A 19,125-nucleotide genomic window follows, 5' to 3' on the forward strand; every position below is an offset into this window, starting at 1 on the left:
TACAAAAATGCAAAGTAAAAGGTCAGTTAGAGTACCGTTCCCTTTCTGCCCTTGAGAAGTCAGGAACAGTGTAGCAAATAGCATTATTTCTACATAGCTGCATCTATGATTTGAAAATAATTTGGATCCCCACCCTGTACCCTCTGTTAGAGATCCACAAACTTTAGCAGTAGAAGAGCAGCCACTCCCACACGAAAGGCCATGGCTTCTTGTTTATTTTGCTGCCATACAAATGCATTTTAAGCCCATCTGTGTAAAATCTGTCAAGTTGCATAGTGTCGAAGAGGTGGAGAAATACTCCGTGTTGCTGGATAGACAAACCAGTGAGGCTGTAAGACAAGTGAGAGCTCCTTTTCCACTGTGCAGTAAGAAGGAATTGCTATAACGTCGTGGGAGGGGGGTGGAGGGAGGAGGCTGGCATTAAGGTGCTGTAGTATATAAGTCTCGTGTTATCTTGCTTTTTTTTTTTTTTTTTTTTTTTTTTTTTTTTTTTATATATATGTATATATATTATTATATTTCTTGTTGGTTCTGCTGCATACTTTGAGAGACACTCATAAGAATTGCTTTTCTTTCTTGTGCCATTTCCTATCCTCTTTCAAAGCACTGTAATATCTATGTAAATAGTAATGATGGCTGCAAGGCAGCTGTATGTTTACTTTGTGTAGTATGCATGCCAGATTTGGACTTAAATTGTCTAGATGTGTAGAAAAATAAAATCTTAGGTGAGACATAAATCAAGGATGGCATCTTTAAAAGGCATACAGACACTTGCATTGTCCTAGGCAATTTTGAGTCAAAAGGCAAAGAGAAAAGAGGATCACTTGTTTCAGAAAAATCTCGTGACTTCTTTTTCTTTTAACAAGTTAATATATCAATCAAGATTTAAACTGTTTATATGACACATCCTCTATTTGCACTGCATTCACTAGTTTCCTAAGCTTTAAGATAATAGGTTGTAAATACCCAGCCACTGTACACAGAATCCATAGAGTGATTTTGGATGCATATGTGAAGCAGTAACTTCCCTGGGTTTGTTGCTGTGTAGTCCTGGCTAATGGCTGAAGTAAACTTTTAAGTGTCCTTGAAGGGAATGTGCACTGCTTCAGAAGGCTATCTCTGAATGCTGTGAATGCAGTTATCTGTAATAGCAGAAAACTGTCATATAGGATTTATTCTGACCTCCTCCACAAGAGTTTGTCCAACTTGTCCACCATCAGAAAAGACTTGAAATGTATTTAAGATGGATACTTTGCTTGCTCTGAGCTCCTCTATCTGCTCTGTGTGTTGTTGCATAGTACAGTAAGCTATGATGGCTTCTTTCTTTTTGTAGTAACCACAGGGACCAGTTCCATTTTGTGGCCACTTCAGAAGCATGTGAAGTTGGACTTTTGCCACTGGATATGTACTTTTAATATGACCATTGACGTTGGCCTGAATTTCTGTGTTGCAGAATCTGCAAGATGCTGCAACCTCTGTTTTAAAAACAGAACAGTTTTAAGTAAACTTTTACATTTCTTCAGTAAGCTGGGTTTTTATCCAAGTCTTCTTATTCAAATCATCTGCTTCTCTTTTGTACAATAAACTTTATTATCAGATTTTCCTCCCTCTCAAAGATGATGCTTTTGTGGTTAAAACACTGTGCTGGATTTCAGGAAATCAAGGGTTCATTTTCTGGTTCAACCACAAATTTCCTGTGTGATTGCTTACTACTCTGCTTTGGTTCCCCACAGATGTAGTGATGAAGTTTTATACATTTGCAGGTTATCAGGGCCCATCTTGATTATTTAATCAGATATTCTGCGTAACGAAAATGAAAGAATTTATCTGCTAGCAGAAATTACAGGGTTTGTTTCATCTGTAATATCTTAGAAGACTAATCAGTCTTGATTTTATTCAAGAATCCACCATTTCCCCTAGTGACCATTCTCACCGTTAATAGTTTCGAGTGGTGGTGGGTTTTGTTTGTTTGTTTGTTTGTTTGTTTGTTTTCTGTTTTTTGTATTCTTATTAGTTTGACTTTTACCTAGCTCATGCTCTTTTTCCCAAAAGTAGAAGTTTGACTTAAGTAGAATTCTTAGACCAGCCAACCCATTTCTTAATAATTTTCCTTGGTAAAATTAAGAAGGTTCCCTATCCAGTCAACCCAAGTGTTTACCATAGCTCACTATCTAGACTAAGGTGGCACTAAATGGTTGGATTTACTGTGTGCACATGGATCAGCTGTACCATGCATGCAGGATAGACCATATTTTCAGAATAACTTTATTGTAAAGATTTACTTCTACTTGCTTCTAGTGTTAGATGCGCTAGACTACACTTCTGCAATTTAATGTAGCAGCATTTGATTTTCTAGGAATAGTTTGGAAAAAGCTGCTTTGAACTGAGCTTGAGGTGGTCACTTGTTGCCCTAAGGTTTTGCTGCATGCATCTGTAGCATAGTGTATATAGCCTGAGTCAAACGACTTAATATGGCACAAACTTTTGCAGAAGAGTTTTCAGGAAAGACAGGCACTAGAAACAGTGTTAACCACAAACTGAATACATTTTTCATGATGAGTTCTTCATCCCCTGTATAGTCATTCTGGGTTTTTGTTCTGAACCATCTTCACCAGTCCTCTCAAATCATGATTACCAGTGCCTTTTACTTTAGCACAATATTTTGCCCCAGTATATATCTGCAAATGCTACGCTTCTGTTTCAATGAAGAGCTATTCTTCAGTGGGAGTCAACACCCTCTTGTGTCTCCTAATGGCAGGCCTAACCTGAGCAAGCCTTCCTTAGTCCTCTTTAGTCATACCTTAGTCTAAAGTAGAGAAGAAACTGCGCCTGTGTTAACCTTACTGATACTGCTTTAAGCGGGTTAAGGGCTGCTTTGTCAGTTTGCTAATAGGAGGAGTAATAGAGACCTTATATTCTGACAAGGCAGAGAGTCAAGCATTGAGGCATCGCCTTCACACAAATCCATATAGTAGGCTTTACAACTAGCATGTGTTGTTGTTGTTGTTTGTTTGCTTTTGTTGTTAATCGTCAGCTCTCTTACATGTTACTTTAACGTGGTTAGTAATCTTATTTATGGAAACTTCACTTGATTGTGATAAAATGTAATTTGTACAAGTATATTTCTAGGCACTTTGTGTTGTGTTTTTTTGTTGTTGTTGTTATTGTTTGTTTGTTTGTTTGTTTGTTTCCCCTATGACTGATCTCTCACTGTCATTATTTATTTTCCCACTGTGTTTCTGTTGTTGCAAAATTTGTCCAGATTACATTCTTTCAAATCACTTAAATGTTTATGAAACTAGAACAATATGAGATTGAAACCAGACCAATCCCTTTGATACTTGAATAGAAACACCTGTTGAATTAACAATTTGCCATGTGTGGGTTGTTCTGATTTTCCTCCTCTTTCCTTTGAAGTTCTCATTTGTCAGAATGATAAGCAAGACAAAGCCAGATGTCTTACAGAAGTCCTCTGTGTCACCACAATTATTTTGTCAGGTCATATACAGACCCCATTTAAAGAAGGTGTGGGGGCTGGGAACAACCTATTTTCTGTAGAAGTAACTGGAGTGATTCTAATTATATGTCAGCTTTTTTTTTTTTTTTTTAATACGATAATGACCAGAGAGACCTCAGTGGCCAATTGTTTCTCAGTATTGCTGGATAGCTAGTTATAACTTTCATTCTTTGTTTCATTTTCTTATATAGCGCTTCTTTTCCAGCTGTCATATTATTTTATTTTTTATCACAGTACTAGGATGATAATGTTCTGATTACTGGTGATACTTCAAGACACCTCTGTGTAGTACTAATAACTGCTTATCATGTTCCAAAAAAAAAAAAAAATACTTTAATGCATCTTAAATTTCCTTCAAAACACAGTCCCATTTACACCTTAAATTAACCTTGAAAACAGATGCTGCTCTTATTCCTGCATATACTGGTTTCTGTATCACTTTTCATGTAGTATGTAGGTGCCTTCTAGAGGCATGAGTTAAATACACAGTATTAAATACCATGTGTTAAAATACATGCTATATTTTTTTTTTTCTCTCCTTTTAGGAAAAGAATGATTTGTCCATGCAGGATATTGGATAGTTGTTAGAGGTAGCAAAGGAATGAGAAGAGTGCCTTGAATTGCAATGAAAGATGATAAAAATTTTAATGACCCCAATTTCTCACAGTCTTAAGAAATAAATGTGGAAGAGGCAACAGAATTGTTTGCACTCTCTCTGTTCCTTCCTTCTCCTTCCCAATAGTATCGCCTTGTTCTGAACTAACTACTCTGACAGGTATTGTCATGAGCATGCAATTCACATGCCACTACACAGTAATTTGGACAGACCTTTAAAAGTTCTCTCTCTTGTGCAAAGATAAGTTTACTTATGCAGTAAAAATGATTAGTTTGCAGTGGGGGGTTGACCTGTTGGTTTTAGTCCTAGTTGCAATGCTTTTTATCTTTATCTTTTTTTTTTTTTTTCATCTGGTCCAGATCACTGAAACTCTTAATAAAAGGAGTAAAATGTTATTTTTGTGTGAGAAGACAATACAAAAAGCTTTTGAACATGTTTTGGATATTTGGTTAAAAGAAAGGAATTTCTAATGTGGCTTTTAAAATTAAAGGATTAGTAACAATTTAAAGAGATGAGCTTAGGACAGATATAAAGGATTCACCTCAAAAACTTCAGCATGTATGTTTAAAGTTTCCTTTTTGAAGTTCTCTAAATGTTATTTTCTTTCTTTACCCCTCTGTTCTTTCCCTGTTTTTCTTTCTCCTCTCTTGTCCTTTCCCATCCTCTAGTTTTCCCCTCCCTTCTAGGTTGGCTCTCCCCATTCTGTGGGTCCTCTTGTGCAGCAACACAGGTCCTTGAATTCTACAGAGAAGTTGTATTTATCAAATGAGTCTGATAAAAAGTCATCCCTTGCCAAATTCGTATGACAAATTGAACTGCAGACTCTGCCACTTCATACACTTGAGAGACCAATAATTTTTTACTCATACCTGAGAATACTCTTCACTCTTGTGTTCAGGAAACAACAAAATTTGATATTTGAATAGGCTACCCACTCTGCAGGCATATAGTCACTTTGGATATATATGCATATACATTTATATATATATATATATATATATATATATATAAAACATATACACATTGTATACATATATATGTATATACCTACAAGAACACACATTGCTATATGTTTATCTCTTTTAAATGGAACTGGATGAAAGGCTACCAGGAAACCTTACATTGTTTCTGCAATTCTAGATAAGGCTCTAAATACCAGCGGTACCAGTTGTGCATAAATTTCAAGATAATGGGAAATAGTAAAAGCAAGTTGCCACAAAAATAAATAGCTGAAAGTGAAAGGAGGAAGGCAGGTTGAGCAAGCAGTTCATGAGAAAGTATTCATTGCCAAAATGCAGCACAGAAAGAAGAAAGCTAAACGGAGACTGAATGTTAAACTTTCACTCTGTACATTAAGTTTAATGGTTGTATCAACGGCTTCATATGACAGGAAATGATCTGGGCGTTTTGTTCACTTATTCTGGATGCCCTTAGTTTCACAGAGCAACTGGTAACATGGATTGCACCTCGGAAGGGGACAGCTGAACTCTCCCTCTGGCTTTAGTGAGGAAAGATCAGCGATGAAATCCGTGGACTGTGTGCACGTCATCCAACAGAAGGATACCGCCTCCTCTCCCTCTGCCCCCCCTGGTGCTGCTTCAGGCACCACGGGACTTTTTTCTGTCACATTCCTGTGGCTTGCAATGCTCCTGTCCTCTTGTCTTGCAGCAGTGTCTCTTTACCATGTTCTCACCCTGAAAACAGAGCTAGAAGCTCTGCGCCACGAGCTGATCTACAGGGTCCAGGCAAGGTCTCCACTAGAGCGGCGAGCCGTCTCCCCTGATGATGAGAAAGCAGGTGCCCCTGTTTCTTCCTTCCTGCAAGCCTCTGCAGCTGGTGCCAGGCAGGTAAGCTGGAGTGGTGGCTGTGGCTCGCAGGGCTCGAGCTTGCAGGGAACGAGGTTGCTCTCACCAACTGCTGCCTGTCCCCGTTAGGAGAACAAGCTTCCTGGCCCTAGCCCAGCTGAAAGTTTCCGAAAGGAAATCTCGAACGGGAGCAGAAACAGGGGGAGAAGGTCTGCCATCCACACGGAAGAAACAGGTAAATAGCACCTCGCAAAGTGGGTTGGGATGCTGCAGGTGGATGCTTTTGGGAGACTAGCAGCAGTTCTTGGCACATATCTCCTCCTGTAGGCTGATGAATGCTCCCAGAGCCTATTATGATTTTTGCAACTGAATACAATTATTATCAAATGAATGTTGTGAACTGCATTTGCTTGATGATTACCGCACTGTTTAAGGTACCAGATGTTTCTGCTATCTGCAGGTTGAATTTTGAATATTAATTCTTTATCTTGTAGCTATGTTACTTCTCAATGATGAGCTGTAGAGCTGAGTAAGGCAACTTGAAATTGTTCAGATTGGAAATTGATCAATTCTAAATCCATCATTCTCAATTCAGGGTAATGTCTAATTTGTTTCTCTCTGATAAATATTAAGGAGGGAAAACCATTATTAAAAAAAAAAAAAAAAAAATTGTCAAGTCATTTTTCTGGGAAAACATAGTCATCCTAAAAGAGAGAAGTAGCAAGAAAGCTCCTCACTTTAAGGAAGTAGGAGCTTTCAAAGAGAAAAGCTAGCTTGTACCTGTCTGAAGAAGCAGACTACAAGAAATTCAAAAAATTAGCATTACTTCCACATAAAACAATCTATTAATATAATTATCAAAATTAATAAAGGCATTCCTATGCAGTAAGTTTTTTTTTACTGTAGCCTTTTAAAAAGATGCTGCAGAAAACACTATTGACTGCTATGTAAAAACACCTCTGATGTGTTTTATAATGTCAATATATTAATGGGATATACTTGTTTCCTTCAGGGATAAAATACTCAATTTCTTTTAGTTATTTTCTTTCCAAATACATTGATGTTTGATAGGATGAAATACAGCATTTAAACATAACAATATGCATGTTATAATTACACTGAGTAACTAGAAATATTCCTAAATTGCTAAATCTATTAAATCCCCTTATAGATAGTTTTAGATTGTTTTGACTGATGGGAGCTGAAATATTGAATTACTGATTAATTTAAAATGTGTTAAGTTAACAACGAGTAGATAAAGTCTAAATCAGAGATCACTTAAAATGTGCTTTTGATTAAATAATTGATGTGAAATGTTTTTCAGTTAAGCTTCAGCAAGCTAAATGAAATTTAAGTTCTATGGTATCATTCTGCTTACTTCCAAGTCTCTAAAAAGAGAATATTCATATAGGACGTGACCCAAAATACATAGGTTTAAATGAGATTTATTGTATTTCGTTAAATTTTTGGTTCAGGGTCTTGGCTAAGAGTGATTTCACAACCAGGATGTAAGACAAAATTACTTAAATTGTATTTCTTGTAGCCTGTTTCCTATAGTGGGAGTCACAGAACTTCACTGCTCTCCCCACCCCAATGTCTTCCAAATAAAATCTAGTGATCCGTTATACCTAAACCACAGCTATCACCAAAATGAGGAGGCATGTCTTTTTTATTTTATTTTTAATGAATATTATAGCATCAGTATTTTGCAAGTTATTCAGTTCCCTTCACTGTAGTTTTCAACTTTATTCTTATTGCTCTTTGAGGGTTCATGGGGCAGAGTAGGGTTTTGAGCTCCTCAGCTTTCTTCTGGCAGACTTAAGACTCTTCTCATCAGGTAGCTACCTCTGATTGTATCTATATGTATTTCTTCACCTGAACTTCTAATTAAGCTGCTTCATATTTTTGTAGGCTTTTTTAAATTTTTTTTTTTGTTAAATTGTTTTGAATAGATAACAGAAAGCATAGAATAGGAACATTCATTTGAACAGGAAAACCTATATAGGCTGACCTACTACAAAAAAAAAAAAAATCTAACACGGCCATTGTATTTTGTATGTATATATTTTTAAAATATATATATATATATTATAAATCTTTTCCTTACATAAAAGGTCATCTGTTACACTGAGTTACCTTTCTACCTGCTGTAATAACAGCAAAGTAAGCTCTTTAGAGCTTAATTTTCTCAGACCAGACTTCTCTCCACTGATGACCGTGAACCTGCTAGTCAATGTTAAATTTTGTTATAGTAGAGTAATTGAAAAAAAAAATAACATGTTTTTGTGCCTGGTCCTGAATTCTGTCAGTTCATTGGTCATAAACATAAAATTACTACCCCTGTGTTTTTATCTTCCTGCATCCATTGCGGAGTATTGGAATCCTGGCAGCCTCTAAAGTATCCCACAGATTCACTGCATTCAGTCCAGTATGATGGCAGATAAATTAGGGTATTGAGTGAGGTGCTTTGTTCTTGTGCTATTTCTGTTTGCTTCAACAAGCTCTCAAAGCAGAGTCTAGTCTCAGAATTAATTGTTGAGCCATAATTTCAATTCAACACATACCAGTTCCTTAGAAAGTTAATATTTGAGAATGTCACTGATATAGAATTGCTTCTCTTATGTCTCTTCAGAGAACAGAAGTAAAAGAGAACCTTTTGTTGTTGTTCATAAATAAAGTTGTGATTTTTTTTTTAACATTGATAATTAAATTCTGGTAAGGATGCCCTTGATTCTTTTCAGACCTAGCTCAACTCTTCTTGAATATATGGAATTTTCCTTTTTAATATATTTGTAATATACATTTGCTTGATACTGTGTGCATAAAAGTGGCCACAAATTGTAATTTTAATTAAAATGACAATTGAATGAAAATAGATCTAATACAGTGCTTTCTTTCATATTTTTATAGGCTAGGCATTTTTCTATGTTCATGCGTAAAAGTATTAGTCATCAGAATTTGTACATCTCATGTCCTGAGAAAAGTTTCCAGCACAAGTGGGCTGAAGAGATGGGTTTTGAGCATCAATTGCAGAGAAAGCTGCACAGTTAACAGTCAGAAACAGAGTTCTTGATACAATGAGTAGGAGTTAATGGGTGATTTTGAAAGATGCATATTATTAATATGCAGGCAGATATAGATCATCTAACCACTTCTAGCAGGTGTCATATCAGGACACTTAAGAACAGAAATACTTTTCTTTTAATTTGTCATTCTTTTTATAAATTTTGCCTGTAGAGGAAAACTTGCTACACAACAGAAACACACCCACATGAGCGCACACACACATTACCCTGATCCCAATTATTGACTGTCTTGCCAGCGTGCTTCTCTATAAGATGTATATATCCTTCAGTCCAGGAACAAGATACAGCTTTATTACTTGAGACAGTTCAGAGTACAAATGCCAAGTTTCATTTGCACGCTCTCTAGGTGCCTTGTTCCAATCATCTCTGTGTGATCTGATTCCCATGGTTGGCTAGCAAGGTGAGCATCAGGTCTTCTGTAAGCTCAAATTTGCAAAGTTCTGGTGCGATCAAACTGGGGCACCTGTGGACATTATTTACTTCAGTATACTGAGGTTATCCATTTCAACCAGGTGTGTGTATGAAAGGCACAGAAGAGAAATTCTAAGTCCACAAAGCAGTGAAACAGGCTAACTTAGCCTGGCAATTTCTTACTAGCTGTTTCCAGGTTCTTTTGCCATGTCATTTGCATCCACAGGAAACAACTGGTGTCATGCAAGCACTAAGTAGTGAGAAGGCATCCCCTTTGCCATTACTCTTGATATATTTGATTTTTTGGCAAATTGGTACATTTGCTGATTAGAAGTGTTTTGACTCCATATGCTATTGTTTTAGATATCCATGACAGACAGACAGTATGAACTTTTATGGGTGGAACTTGACTTCAGAGATCTTTAAGTCAAGAAAGCTGACCTTTTCTTACTGGTCTAAGCAAATGCTGCATATAAAATTCCCTCACCAAATACTTCTTATTTTATTGTTTGAAGAGGAGAAATATGAGTGCTAAAAAAAAAAAAAAAATCTCAAAAGAGATGTTATTCTTTTTTGTTTCTGCTGACAACAGGCTAACTCTAAAGGAAGTGAACATTTCTATGTGAAAGAGTAGAAAAAGACTTCATCCAGTGCTTACAATTTTACATGAAGAATTCCACCTACTGAACGAACGAATCAGTGTTGCATATTATACAGACCTCTGTGCAATAAAAAATACACAAAATAGGCTCTAATTAAAAAAAAAATAAATAAAAAATTGCTTTATGCTGCATAATAGAAGTCTATATAAACTATTCTTAATTCTTAGTAAATTATTCCTGATTATACTAATTGTAACACATTACTTCTAATTCCATTAAGATTAAAATGATGCCAGCAATACTTCAAAGATACTTGTTAGATCTGAATCGTATGTGTAACGATGACTAAGCCATTTTAATGCAGTGACTGATTTAATCCATGATTAATGCACCATAAAGACGTCTTAATTAAAAAGTGCCAAATTAGTCGGTCTATAAACCTGCACAAGCAAAAAGTAAAGGAAGATATCTTGTGGCAATAAATTAAAAAGTTAAAAGGAAGAAAAAAAAAAGCTGCAAATTGTTCAAGAACATACATATCATTTATAAATTAAATTACCTTGTGTTTAAGTGTGTTTCAGGAAATCTACAGTGTATACATCAAGACCAAAGAAGGAACCCGAGCAAGCAGGTCTCTTTTTAAGGCTCAGCAAAAGTTTGTTTGTTTCAGCAAAAGTTGAGATAGATGTCTTGGGCCACAGATACTCAGAAACCAAAATTTACCAATTTATGCACAAGTTCATAGATAACAAACTTGCGATTTTCTTTGGATGGATTACAAAGTTAGATTACAAGGTATTAAAATGATTATGCATGTTAAAACAAGGAGAAGGAGGGGGAATTTGATATTACTGATATGCAGAAGAGAACTACATGGATATGCAGAAGACAAAGTTCTTATCCTTCTGCAAAAGCTAAATGTGTTTGTTTTTGAGAGGTGTTTTTTATTGTTTTTGTTGTTGTTTTGGGAGTTTTTGGTTGTGTTTTTTTTGAAATTGTGGTTACATTTCTCAACTGGTAAAGAACACATTCTTTCAAGTGCTAGCTGTGGTTTGTAAAGACATCTGTAATCATTAACTTCTTCAGAATTGTCTGTTCTCTTCATGGAAGAGTCTGAAATGTTCTTCTCACTCACACCCCACAGCGTGGTTTATATCAGAAGAGTAAAAAAAAAAAAAAAAAAAAAATTCTCATCAAAGCAAAGCTATCATCTGAAGTCAAAAGAGGTCAGGGCACACATTACTGTTCTAGGTACACGTTGTTTTGTACAGCAAGTCCTCATGGTGGTGCACACTTCAGATATTTTTACATGTTTTAGAGAAGTATTTTATCAATCCTGTGTTCTGCTTACATTATTAAATATTCAAAAATCCTTTATACTACAAAGCAGATAGTCAGGTTTGATTTACAGTGAACTGAAGCATACTTGGGTAGAGCTTTTGACTTTTTCTGCTCTGTACTGATAGTAAATAGTCAAGCCGTATTTGGTAATGCATATATTCCTCATATTGCAATTCAGATTTGTGTTCTTCTTGGAATAGAATTGCTAACATTTAACAATGTTACTTAACATCTCTATTACTTTCCCTAGAAAATATACTCTGTATATCCTTTCTTTCTCTTTAATAACTAATTATGTTGTTTGCTTTGAATTTGTTTCAGTGAATTAGTTGATTTTAAGCATATGTGTTTTTCACAGGTCAAAGTGAAGTATTTGTATATACTGGAAATAGTTATTTGATGGTATTGGCTTCTGAACTTTTTTTTTTTTTTTTTTTTTAAGTATCTTGTGGTTAAATTCCCCAAACAGTTTTTAGGAAATTATTTTTCCTTTTTGTGGCTTTAGGTAAAAGGGCCACTGTGCTGGTTTCTGTTCTCTGTATTGTCATGACACTTCTGTATCCATATTTCTCCCTGAAAGGCAAAATCACTATATTCTGCGCAGCCTTAAAGACTTCAGAGTCTGCATACATGAAAGGAAAAGACAGATTTTTGTAGAGAGAGTGTGTAGATTTGATACCATAGAATCACAGAATATCCAGAGTTGGAAGGGACCTACAGGAATCACTGAGTCCAACTCCTGGCTCCACACAGGACCACCCAAAAACGAAACTCTGTCTGAGAGCGTTGTCCAAACACTCCTTGAACTCCAGCAGCTCGGTGCTGTGACCACTGCCCTGGGGAGCCTGTCCCAGTGCCCGACCACCCTCTGGGTGCAGAACCTTTCCTTAACACCCAGCCTGACTCTCCCCTGTCCCAGCTCCATGCCATTCCCTCAGGTCCTGTCGCTGTCCCCAGAGAGAAGAGAGCAGGTATTTGTAAACTGCAGCAGAACTGTGTTTTTAAAGTGTCTTTAAAATATGAAAAAGTTCTCAGATTGTACCTAGCTTGCTGATTTTAATTACTGTGTGGCAGTTCTGATGAATGATGAATAGCTTTTCAGTGCTGCTAAGAATCAAATCACAAATCCAGAGCTACAAACTGTGAATGAGGGCAGTTTCCTCTCTTATTTGGACAGTGGAAATTTCAATGGCCACACTAGTGAGTTCCTTTAAAAGCAGGAAAAATTAGACGTATTTAGATTACTGCCAATTCCATTCACCAGGAAGGCATTTTGTTCCAAACGAAAGTAAATGAATACCTTGTGAAGTAAATTGCCTGACATGCTTTTTGTTGTTGTTGTTGTTGTGCAACTCCAGAAATCACATTTTGATTTTATTTGGAAGTTTCCGAAAATGTTGTCACTTACAAGTGTGATTTTTTCAAAAGAAATAAAAAAAAAATCACTGTAAAGTAAAACACTGTTTTTGATTTTATGTTGTCTTGGTTTTCTATTACTTATCAAATGGCAGGGAATATAAATGCCTTTAAATTCTTGGTTTGAAAATCCATAGATTTTGGCATGTTAAAGGAAGTGTTGACTGCAGGATAGTGTTCCTGTTAATGTCAGTAGGGCTCATAGGTTCTTAATTCTTGTGACATTGAAGCATTCCCAGACTTGCATGTGAATTTTGTCCACTGTCTGTGAGCGCCACTGATGTGCTATAGAGCATCTAGCCCTCCCCTGACAGCCTCCTTGAAAGGAGAAAGGTACAGACAGGAGACCACTTTCTTCTCCAACCTTGTCACTCTGTACACTGCACAGAGAAGTGGATGCTGATGAACACAGGGGTGTGCACAGGGGTACCACTGACAGGACAGAAATAAGATCTCAGAGTAGGTCACTGCCCTTTGCAGCAAGGGGGGGATCTGAATCTAGCCCATGGCATTTTTATCTGAAAAACAACAACAAGGCAAACAAAGAGATTCAGCAGTCCAAAGCAGAATTTTCTTCTCTTAACTTAGTATTGGTTTCTAAGTGCAGTAAATGAAGTTCAATAAATAGTACAACTGTGTTTTCCAGCCTTCAAAATGCCACTACAACCTGATGTTTTCCTGAAAACCTGCTATTTGCAAATGCAACCATCCTCTTGTCTTTTATCCTCTTCACTGACATATGTGGTTAGCAGATATATTTTTTTTTCTTAATCTCTGTTTCTCTTGGGAGCCTTTATTTTATCATATCTCAGAATATATATCACATCATATTATGTCACAGTATTTTTCTCTGATCAACGTCCTATTTTCTCGTGTCTCCAACACCTACAGTTTTGAGTAATGCTTTTTTTTTTTTGTCAGATACTAAGGTATTTGTTATGTGTGCATTTATTTGCTACCAGTCATCTCTGTACTTTCTCTCTTAGTACAGGGTGATTGACTGCGTGCATCTGAAAATATATGGAGGGTACATGCATATGGATGTTGAGAATTTGATTTTACTGTTCTTGAAAGTACCACGTAACCAGTATATATGATTAACATTTTACACAAACCATGACTGGAAACTATTTTTAGCAATATAATAAATACTGTTAGAAAAACTGGTATCTGTCATAGCTGGCAGGGTTGTTGTTTTTTATTTTTATTTTTTTTTTTGGGGGGGGGTTGAGCTTTTAGTTAAAAAATTAACAAGGCTAATTGCTAATTGATCTGATTCATAGCTTACTTAACTTACTGCTGCACTTTTTAAACTCAGTTAGGACCAAAGATTAAAACAAGCAAGTAAAATTTATATGCTGCTTAGCTGTAGCTCTCTGAGAACTATCTAGTGCATGTTGCTGTATGAATTTTGTTTTGGCATGTTTGAGTAAGATAGATTCTGTTTTCAAATAGGTGGTGAGACAAAGAATATAATTTTGTTTTGTGTTCTTCCATTTTTTTGAAGTAGCTTCAAAAAGCTTACTCTGTTGTACAAATGACATGTATGCTTTCACTTTGCAGTGCTACAGGCCTGCTTGCAACTCATCGCTGACAGCAAAAGTGATATCCAACAGAAAGGTAGGAATATATTCCACATTTTATTGCTCACTGTTCTATGTTTTAGATCTTCTGTCTTATTTTAATTAACTTCAAAGCACTAACTGAGTTATATGGCCCAATTTTAAAATAAATAAATAAATAAAATAATGTGGTCGTTGCATCTGGGCAGCTCTTGCAAATATCCTCTTTTTTGGGGGAAATACAGCTAGAGAGACTGGAAGTCTTAACTAGTAGTCAGCTTTATTCAATTTTGGCAGATGATAACTAGGGAAGTACATTTGTGTCTGTTTGTGGTGCTGTTTTTTTGTTGGTGGTGGTGGTGTTTGTTGTATTTTTCTTCTGATTACCCCAACATTCTTGTTTCTTTTAGATGATTCAAGCATTGTCCCTTGGCTTCTGAGCTTTAAACGTGGAACAGCTCTGGAAGAACATGGAAATAAAATAGTGATCAAAGAAACAGGATATTTTTTCATATATGGCCAGGTAAGAATGCTCAATTCACTTCAGCATCTGACTTTTAAAGGATTTTTAATGTCTGCATACAATATATTTGAAGTCTGTACCTCTTCATTCTGTAGGTTTTATATACAGATACAACATTTGCTATGGGACATCTAATACAGAGGAAGAAGGCCCATGTGTTTGGTGATGATCTGAGCTTGGTGACATTATTTCGCTGCATCCAAAATATGCCACAGTCTTATCCGAATAATTCTTGCTATACTGCTGGTAAACATCTAAATTTTCCTTCTCATTGTTTGCAAATAAACTGTATTAAATGGTGGGTGATTAAGAATTGTAGCAGTTCTAAGGAAAATGGATTTGGTTAATTGCAAAACTACAAAACACATTCAAAAAGTATAGCTTTATATAAAGCATCAGCAGTTGAACTACATGCATCTCACTTAGATGATCTGACTCCTGTCTCTACATTAACTGTATAAAGTGCTTGGATACTTTGGTGCTTTCACAGTTAGGTGCTTGAGGCAGACAAAAGTAGTACGTACTGTCCCTGCTGAAGAACTGAGTTTAATTTAGGTGTTGGGTTCCACATTTACGTATCCCACTAAAACGTATTTAGGAGCTGTGTTCTGCTTTAATATATCATGCATGAGTTTTAGCCACACAATTTTTGTGCACTTCACTGTGGGCTTTTCAAAGATTCGATCCATTCTAGAATCATTAAGGTTGGTAAAGGTCTCCAAGACCATCTGGTCCAACCATCCAAATAATAGTTGTCATTCTAAAGTCATTTACCAGCTTAAATCTCCACTCCTAATAATGGCTAATGCAATTTTACTATCTGGTTAGATGAAAAAGTTAATTCTATAAAGAGCTCTTTTTGACTGCACAAATTAGAAACACCACAAAAAAAGACCAATTAAAATATTTAATGCAAGTCCAGCAGGCTTAGTGCTTATATGTGTATATTTTCCTGCAGCAGCATTTAAGGAATTATTGTCCATGCCTATCAAACCTCATTCAGTAGCTCTTACCTGTCTGTCTTTCTCCTTTGTCAGGGATGTGGGGGTTTTTGATTTTGTTATTCTCTAGCAAAATCTATGTGAATAAAATCTGTCTTTTTTTTTTTTTTTTCTCTGTCTTCTATAAAAAGTGGGTTACATTCAGTAATAAGACCTGACTGTTGGCAAGTGGTGGTACTAAACAAATGGGGCTGGGAAGGAAGCTTTTCTCTCTTTTTTTTTTTTTTTTTTTTTTTTTTTTTTTTTTTTTTTAAGTAGAGATTAATTTCATGTATTCCATTCTGCCACATCGTCGTTCCTGCTTCCAAAACTCCCACCCTCTGCTTTCACCTGGAAAACTGAATTTTACTGCAGTATCTCATGTTGTTGAGCACGTGTTGCTGCAGATGTTAGTTTTGTTCTCAGTTCAGTGATTGCAACTGGAAGGCAAGGTGCTTTCTGTTACCACATCAGCTGATGTGTGGCTTGCAGGAAGCAGACTTTTGTGCTCTGCAGTTGCAGTGGATCAGCTGATGTATGGTAACTTCATTTGGTTGGTAAAGCTGATGAGACCTCCTCTAGAAGTGTGGGAACTGAATGGTCTAGGACCAGCAATGCCCAGTGCTGACCTTGACTGTCTCATCACCATAAGATGGGGGATCTGATTGCACTGCAGTTAGGTGATTATTTTTTTTTTGCAGCGTTAGCTTAAGTGAACTTTGACACAATGAGTGAAGAATGGAATTGCTAAGGAAAGAAAGTTAGATCCAGCTCCACAGAGGATGCTAAGTGTCAGATTTCAGTAGGCTGAAATCTGTGTGATTGTACCTAAAGATAAAACAAGCACTTGTCACAAGTAACAAGCCATGCTTACATTTATAAGATGATGTGTAATAACATTTTGAACACCATTAATAAAAATAATGTCTGTGAAATATTAATTTTAAAATATTCCATTTTTTTTGCCAGGCATTGCAAAATTAGAAGAAGGGGACGAACTTCAACTTACAATACCACGAAGACGAGCCAAAATATCCTTGGATGGCGATGGTACTTTTTTTGGTGCAGTCAGACTCTTCTGAAATCCTTTGATTCTGTTGTTATGCTTAGTGCAGTTTTCTTCTTTTCCAATGCATTTGTCAGGAAAAAAAATAATGAATTTTAATAAAGCTGCCAATTCAGTCTCTCTCCCACACCACCAGCTTCTGAAACCTTTTCTTCAGTTTAATAAGTGAACCCAAAACAGGAAACACACCAGACGTACTTGTGAGATAAAAAATATCATGTGATTACCAGAAAGCCAATTTATTTTAGACAATGGGAGACTCTAAACAACAGCTGTAAAGATATGGCTTTTGGCTTTGAAGTAATTTCTTGTCCGTGAAACAAATCAAAGAAGAGTTGACCACAAAGTATAGCATGAGCAGGACCATTTTATTATCCAGAAATGGAAAACTAAAACACAAGTGCATTTTAATTTTGTTCCATCAAAAAAAAAAAAAAAAAAAAAAAAATTGAAGCATAAAGGATAAGGAAGAATCATCAAACACTAGATTGCCTATCATGAAATGGTGGTGTCAGCTGGTTTCTGTTTATTTATTTTTTGTTTGTTTGTTTTTATTTGACATTGAGATTTATTTGGGAAAGAAAGTCTAAATGTACAGGACGATTAAGTAAACTCCTCAGAAGTATATAGAATAGTAGCCACTAGCTTGCTTATCCTCTGTGGACAAAAGATATATACATTACTAAAGTCTATTAGTATTTACTGATTACAATTAATTTTACTGGAAAAAGGACACATAAGATGTTTTGACAGCTTCAAAGTATTGCTACCCATCAAGGAATATGTGCATACATACATGTAAACAAGGCAGGCATAGAAAGAAATGTAATGAAATTAGACACAATATAGTAGGTATAATTGGATTTCTGACTCCATAATTTCTGCAATAATATATATGTTGTGTATATACAATATATATGTGAAAGTATATGCACACACATTTGAATCTTTGACAATTTTTTTTATAGGATTTTGTCTTCTTTTGAACAGATTAATCTATGGAAATATTGCTGCATATATATTTGTTGTATTTCTCTTGCTTTTGCTATGATCCATTCTCCGCAATACAGTAAAGAAAAATTCAACAACCCTGAACCAACCACAAAAATTAAAAAATACTTTTGTATCCCAGAAATCTGGACCCAATCCCTAGGATAACTATAGGGCTTTTTGTTTGTTTATTTGTCTTGTGCAATTTTAAATATATTGTACAAATCTGTTTTAAACAAACAAAACAGACCTGTAAAAGGACTAAGTAGATTTTCTTTGCATCTGTTTGTGTTGTGTTTTTTTTTCAGTCAATTAGATTTCTTTCTTTTCTCACCCAAGAATCCATGTGTATTGCTTCTAATAGGGTGGTCAAGGCTTCTAGCAGATATTGTAATGAAAACATTAAATACTTATTCCATTGATCAACAAAGTATGGAAGTGCTACTGAGGTAGATAAAATATTTAAAGCCACAGTAATGAACTGTGCTTAATTTGAAGAAAAAAAAAAAAAGTCTGAGAATTGTGTCATATAAGCTCATTCAGTAAAGAAAAGACGCTTTGTATATTGCAGTCTCCTCGTCTCTTTTTATAGTGCTGTTTGATTTGAGTTCTTATGGTGATAGACAATAAATAAAAGTGATATAGGGCTAGGAATTATTGACTATGGTAATTATTGACTATGGTAATTATTGGTAAACTGATGAAACTGTTCAACTTCTCCATGCTTCAGAAAGACATTTCAGCAATGAGGATACGTGCACTGGATTACCACATTGGGTTTTTTTGAGGCTTAACTAAGGTTTTAGAATGTCTGGAAGTCCTCTTTCTACAAATACTTTAAAATATTTGTTCTTTATTTATGTGTCCTGGAGGCAAAACCGAAACTTGTTATTACTATTATTAGTAGTATTATTTTGTAACTTTGATGTGCTAAGTTTGCCACAAAGATATCTTAAATCCTCTATTGGAGACTTCAGTTTAGCCAAAGTTTGTGTGAGGCCCTGTAGATAAAAGAATTATTGGCACGCAATGAGTTGTCTTCTATTACTGAAGTACATTAAAGAGATGATCAGAATCTCTAATCAGATGCTTGTTGTTTTTAGTGCAGTGTAGGAAGGGAAGGGAAGTTGTTTTTCCTTAAACATAGTGGCTAAACTTGCAAAATTAATTTTTGATATGTAAGTTTTCCAAGTGGATTCAGTAGGCTTGC

The 19,125-nt window shown here is 35.7% G+C and overlaps 1 protein-coding gene across 2 annotated transcripts; it reads left to right on the forward strand.

The window, feature by feature from the left end:
- The first annotated feature begins 153 nt into the window (after positions 1–153).
- On the forward strand, positions 154–18,561 carry TNFSF13B (TNF superfamily member 13b). 2 transcript variants are annotated; one of them, XM_082758765.1, is made up of 7 exons: positions 154–365; positions 5,568–5,980; positions 6,068–6,173; positions 14,358–14,414; positions 14,767–14,879; positions 14,975–15,125; positions 16,829–18,561. In XM_082758765.1, the coding sequence occupies exons 2-7, from the start codon at positions 5,654–5,656 to the stop codon at positions 16,939–16,941; spliced, it is 867 nt and encodes a 288-aa protein (XP_082614891.1). In that variant the 5' UTR covers positions 154–365; positions 5,568–5,653; the 3' UTR covers positions 16,942–18,561. The 2 variants fall into 2 exon arrangements, with proteins under 2 accessions (XP_082614891.1, XP_082614892.1); XM_082758766.1 differs by having other exon boundaries at positions 154–340.
- Positions 18,562–19,125: the final 564 nt, after the last annotated feature.

The sequence above is a fragment of the Aythya marila genome, assembly GCF_965140915.1.
Source record: "Aythya marila genome assembly, chromosome: 1".
In the NCBI taxonomy this organism is placed as follows: Eukaryota; Metazoa; Chordata; class Aves; order Anseriformes; family Anatidae; genus Aythya; species Aythya marila.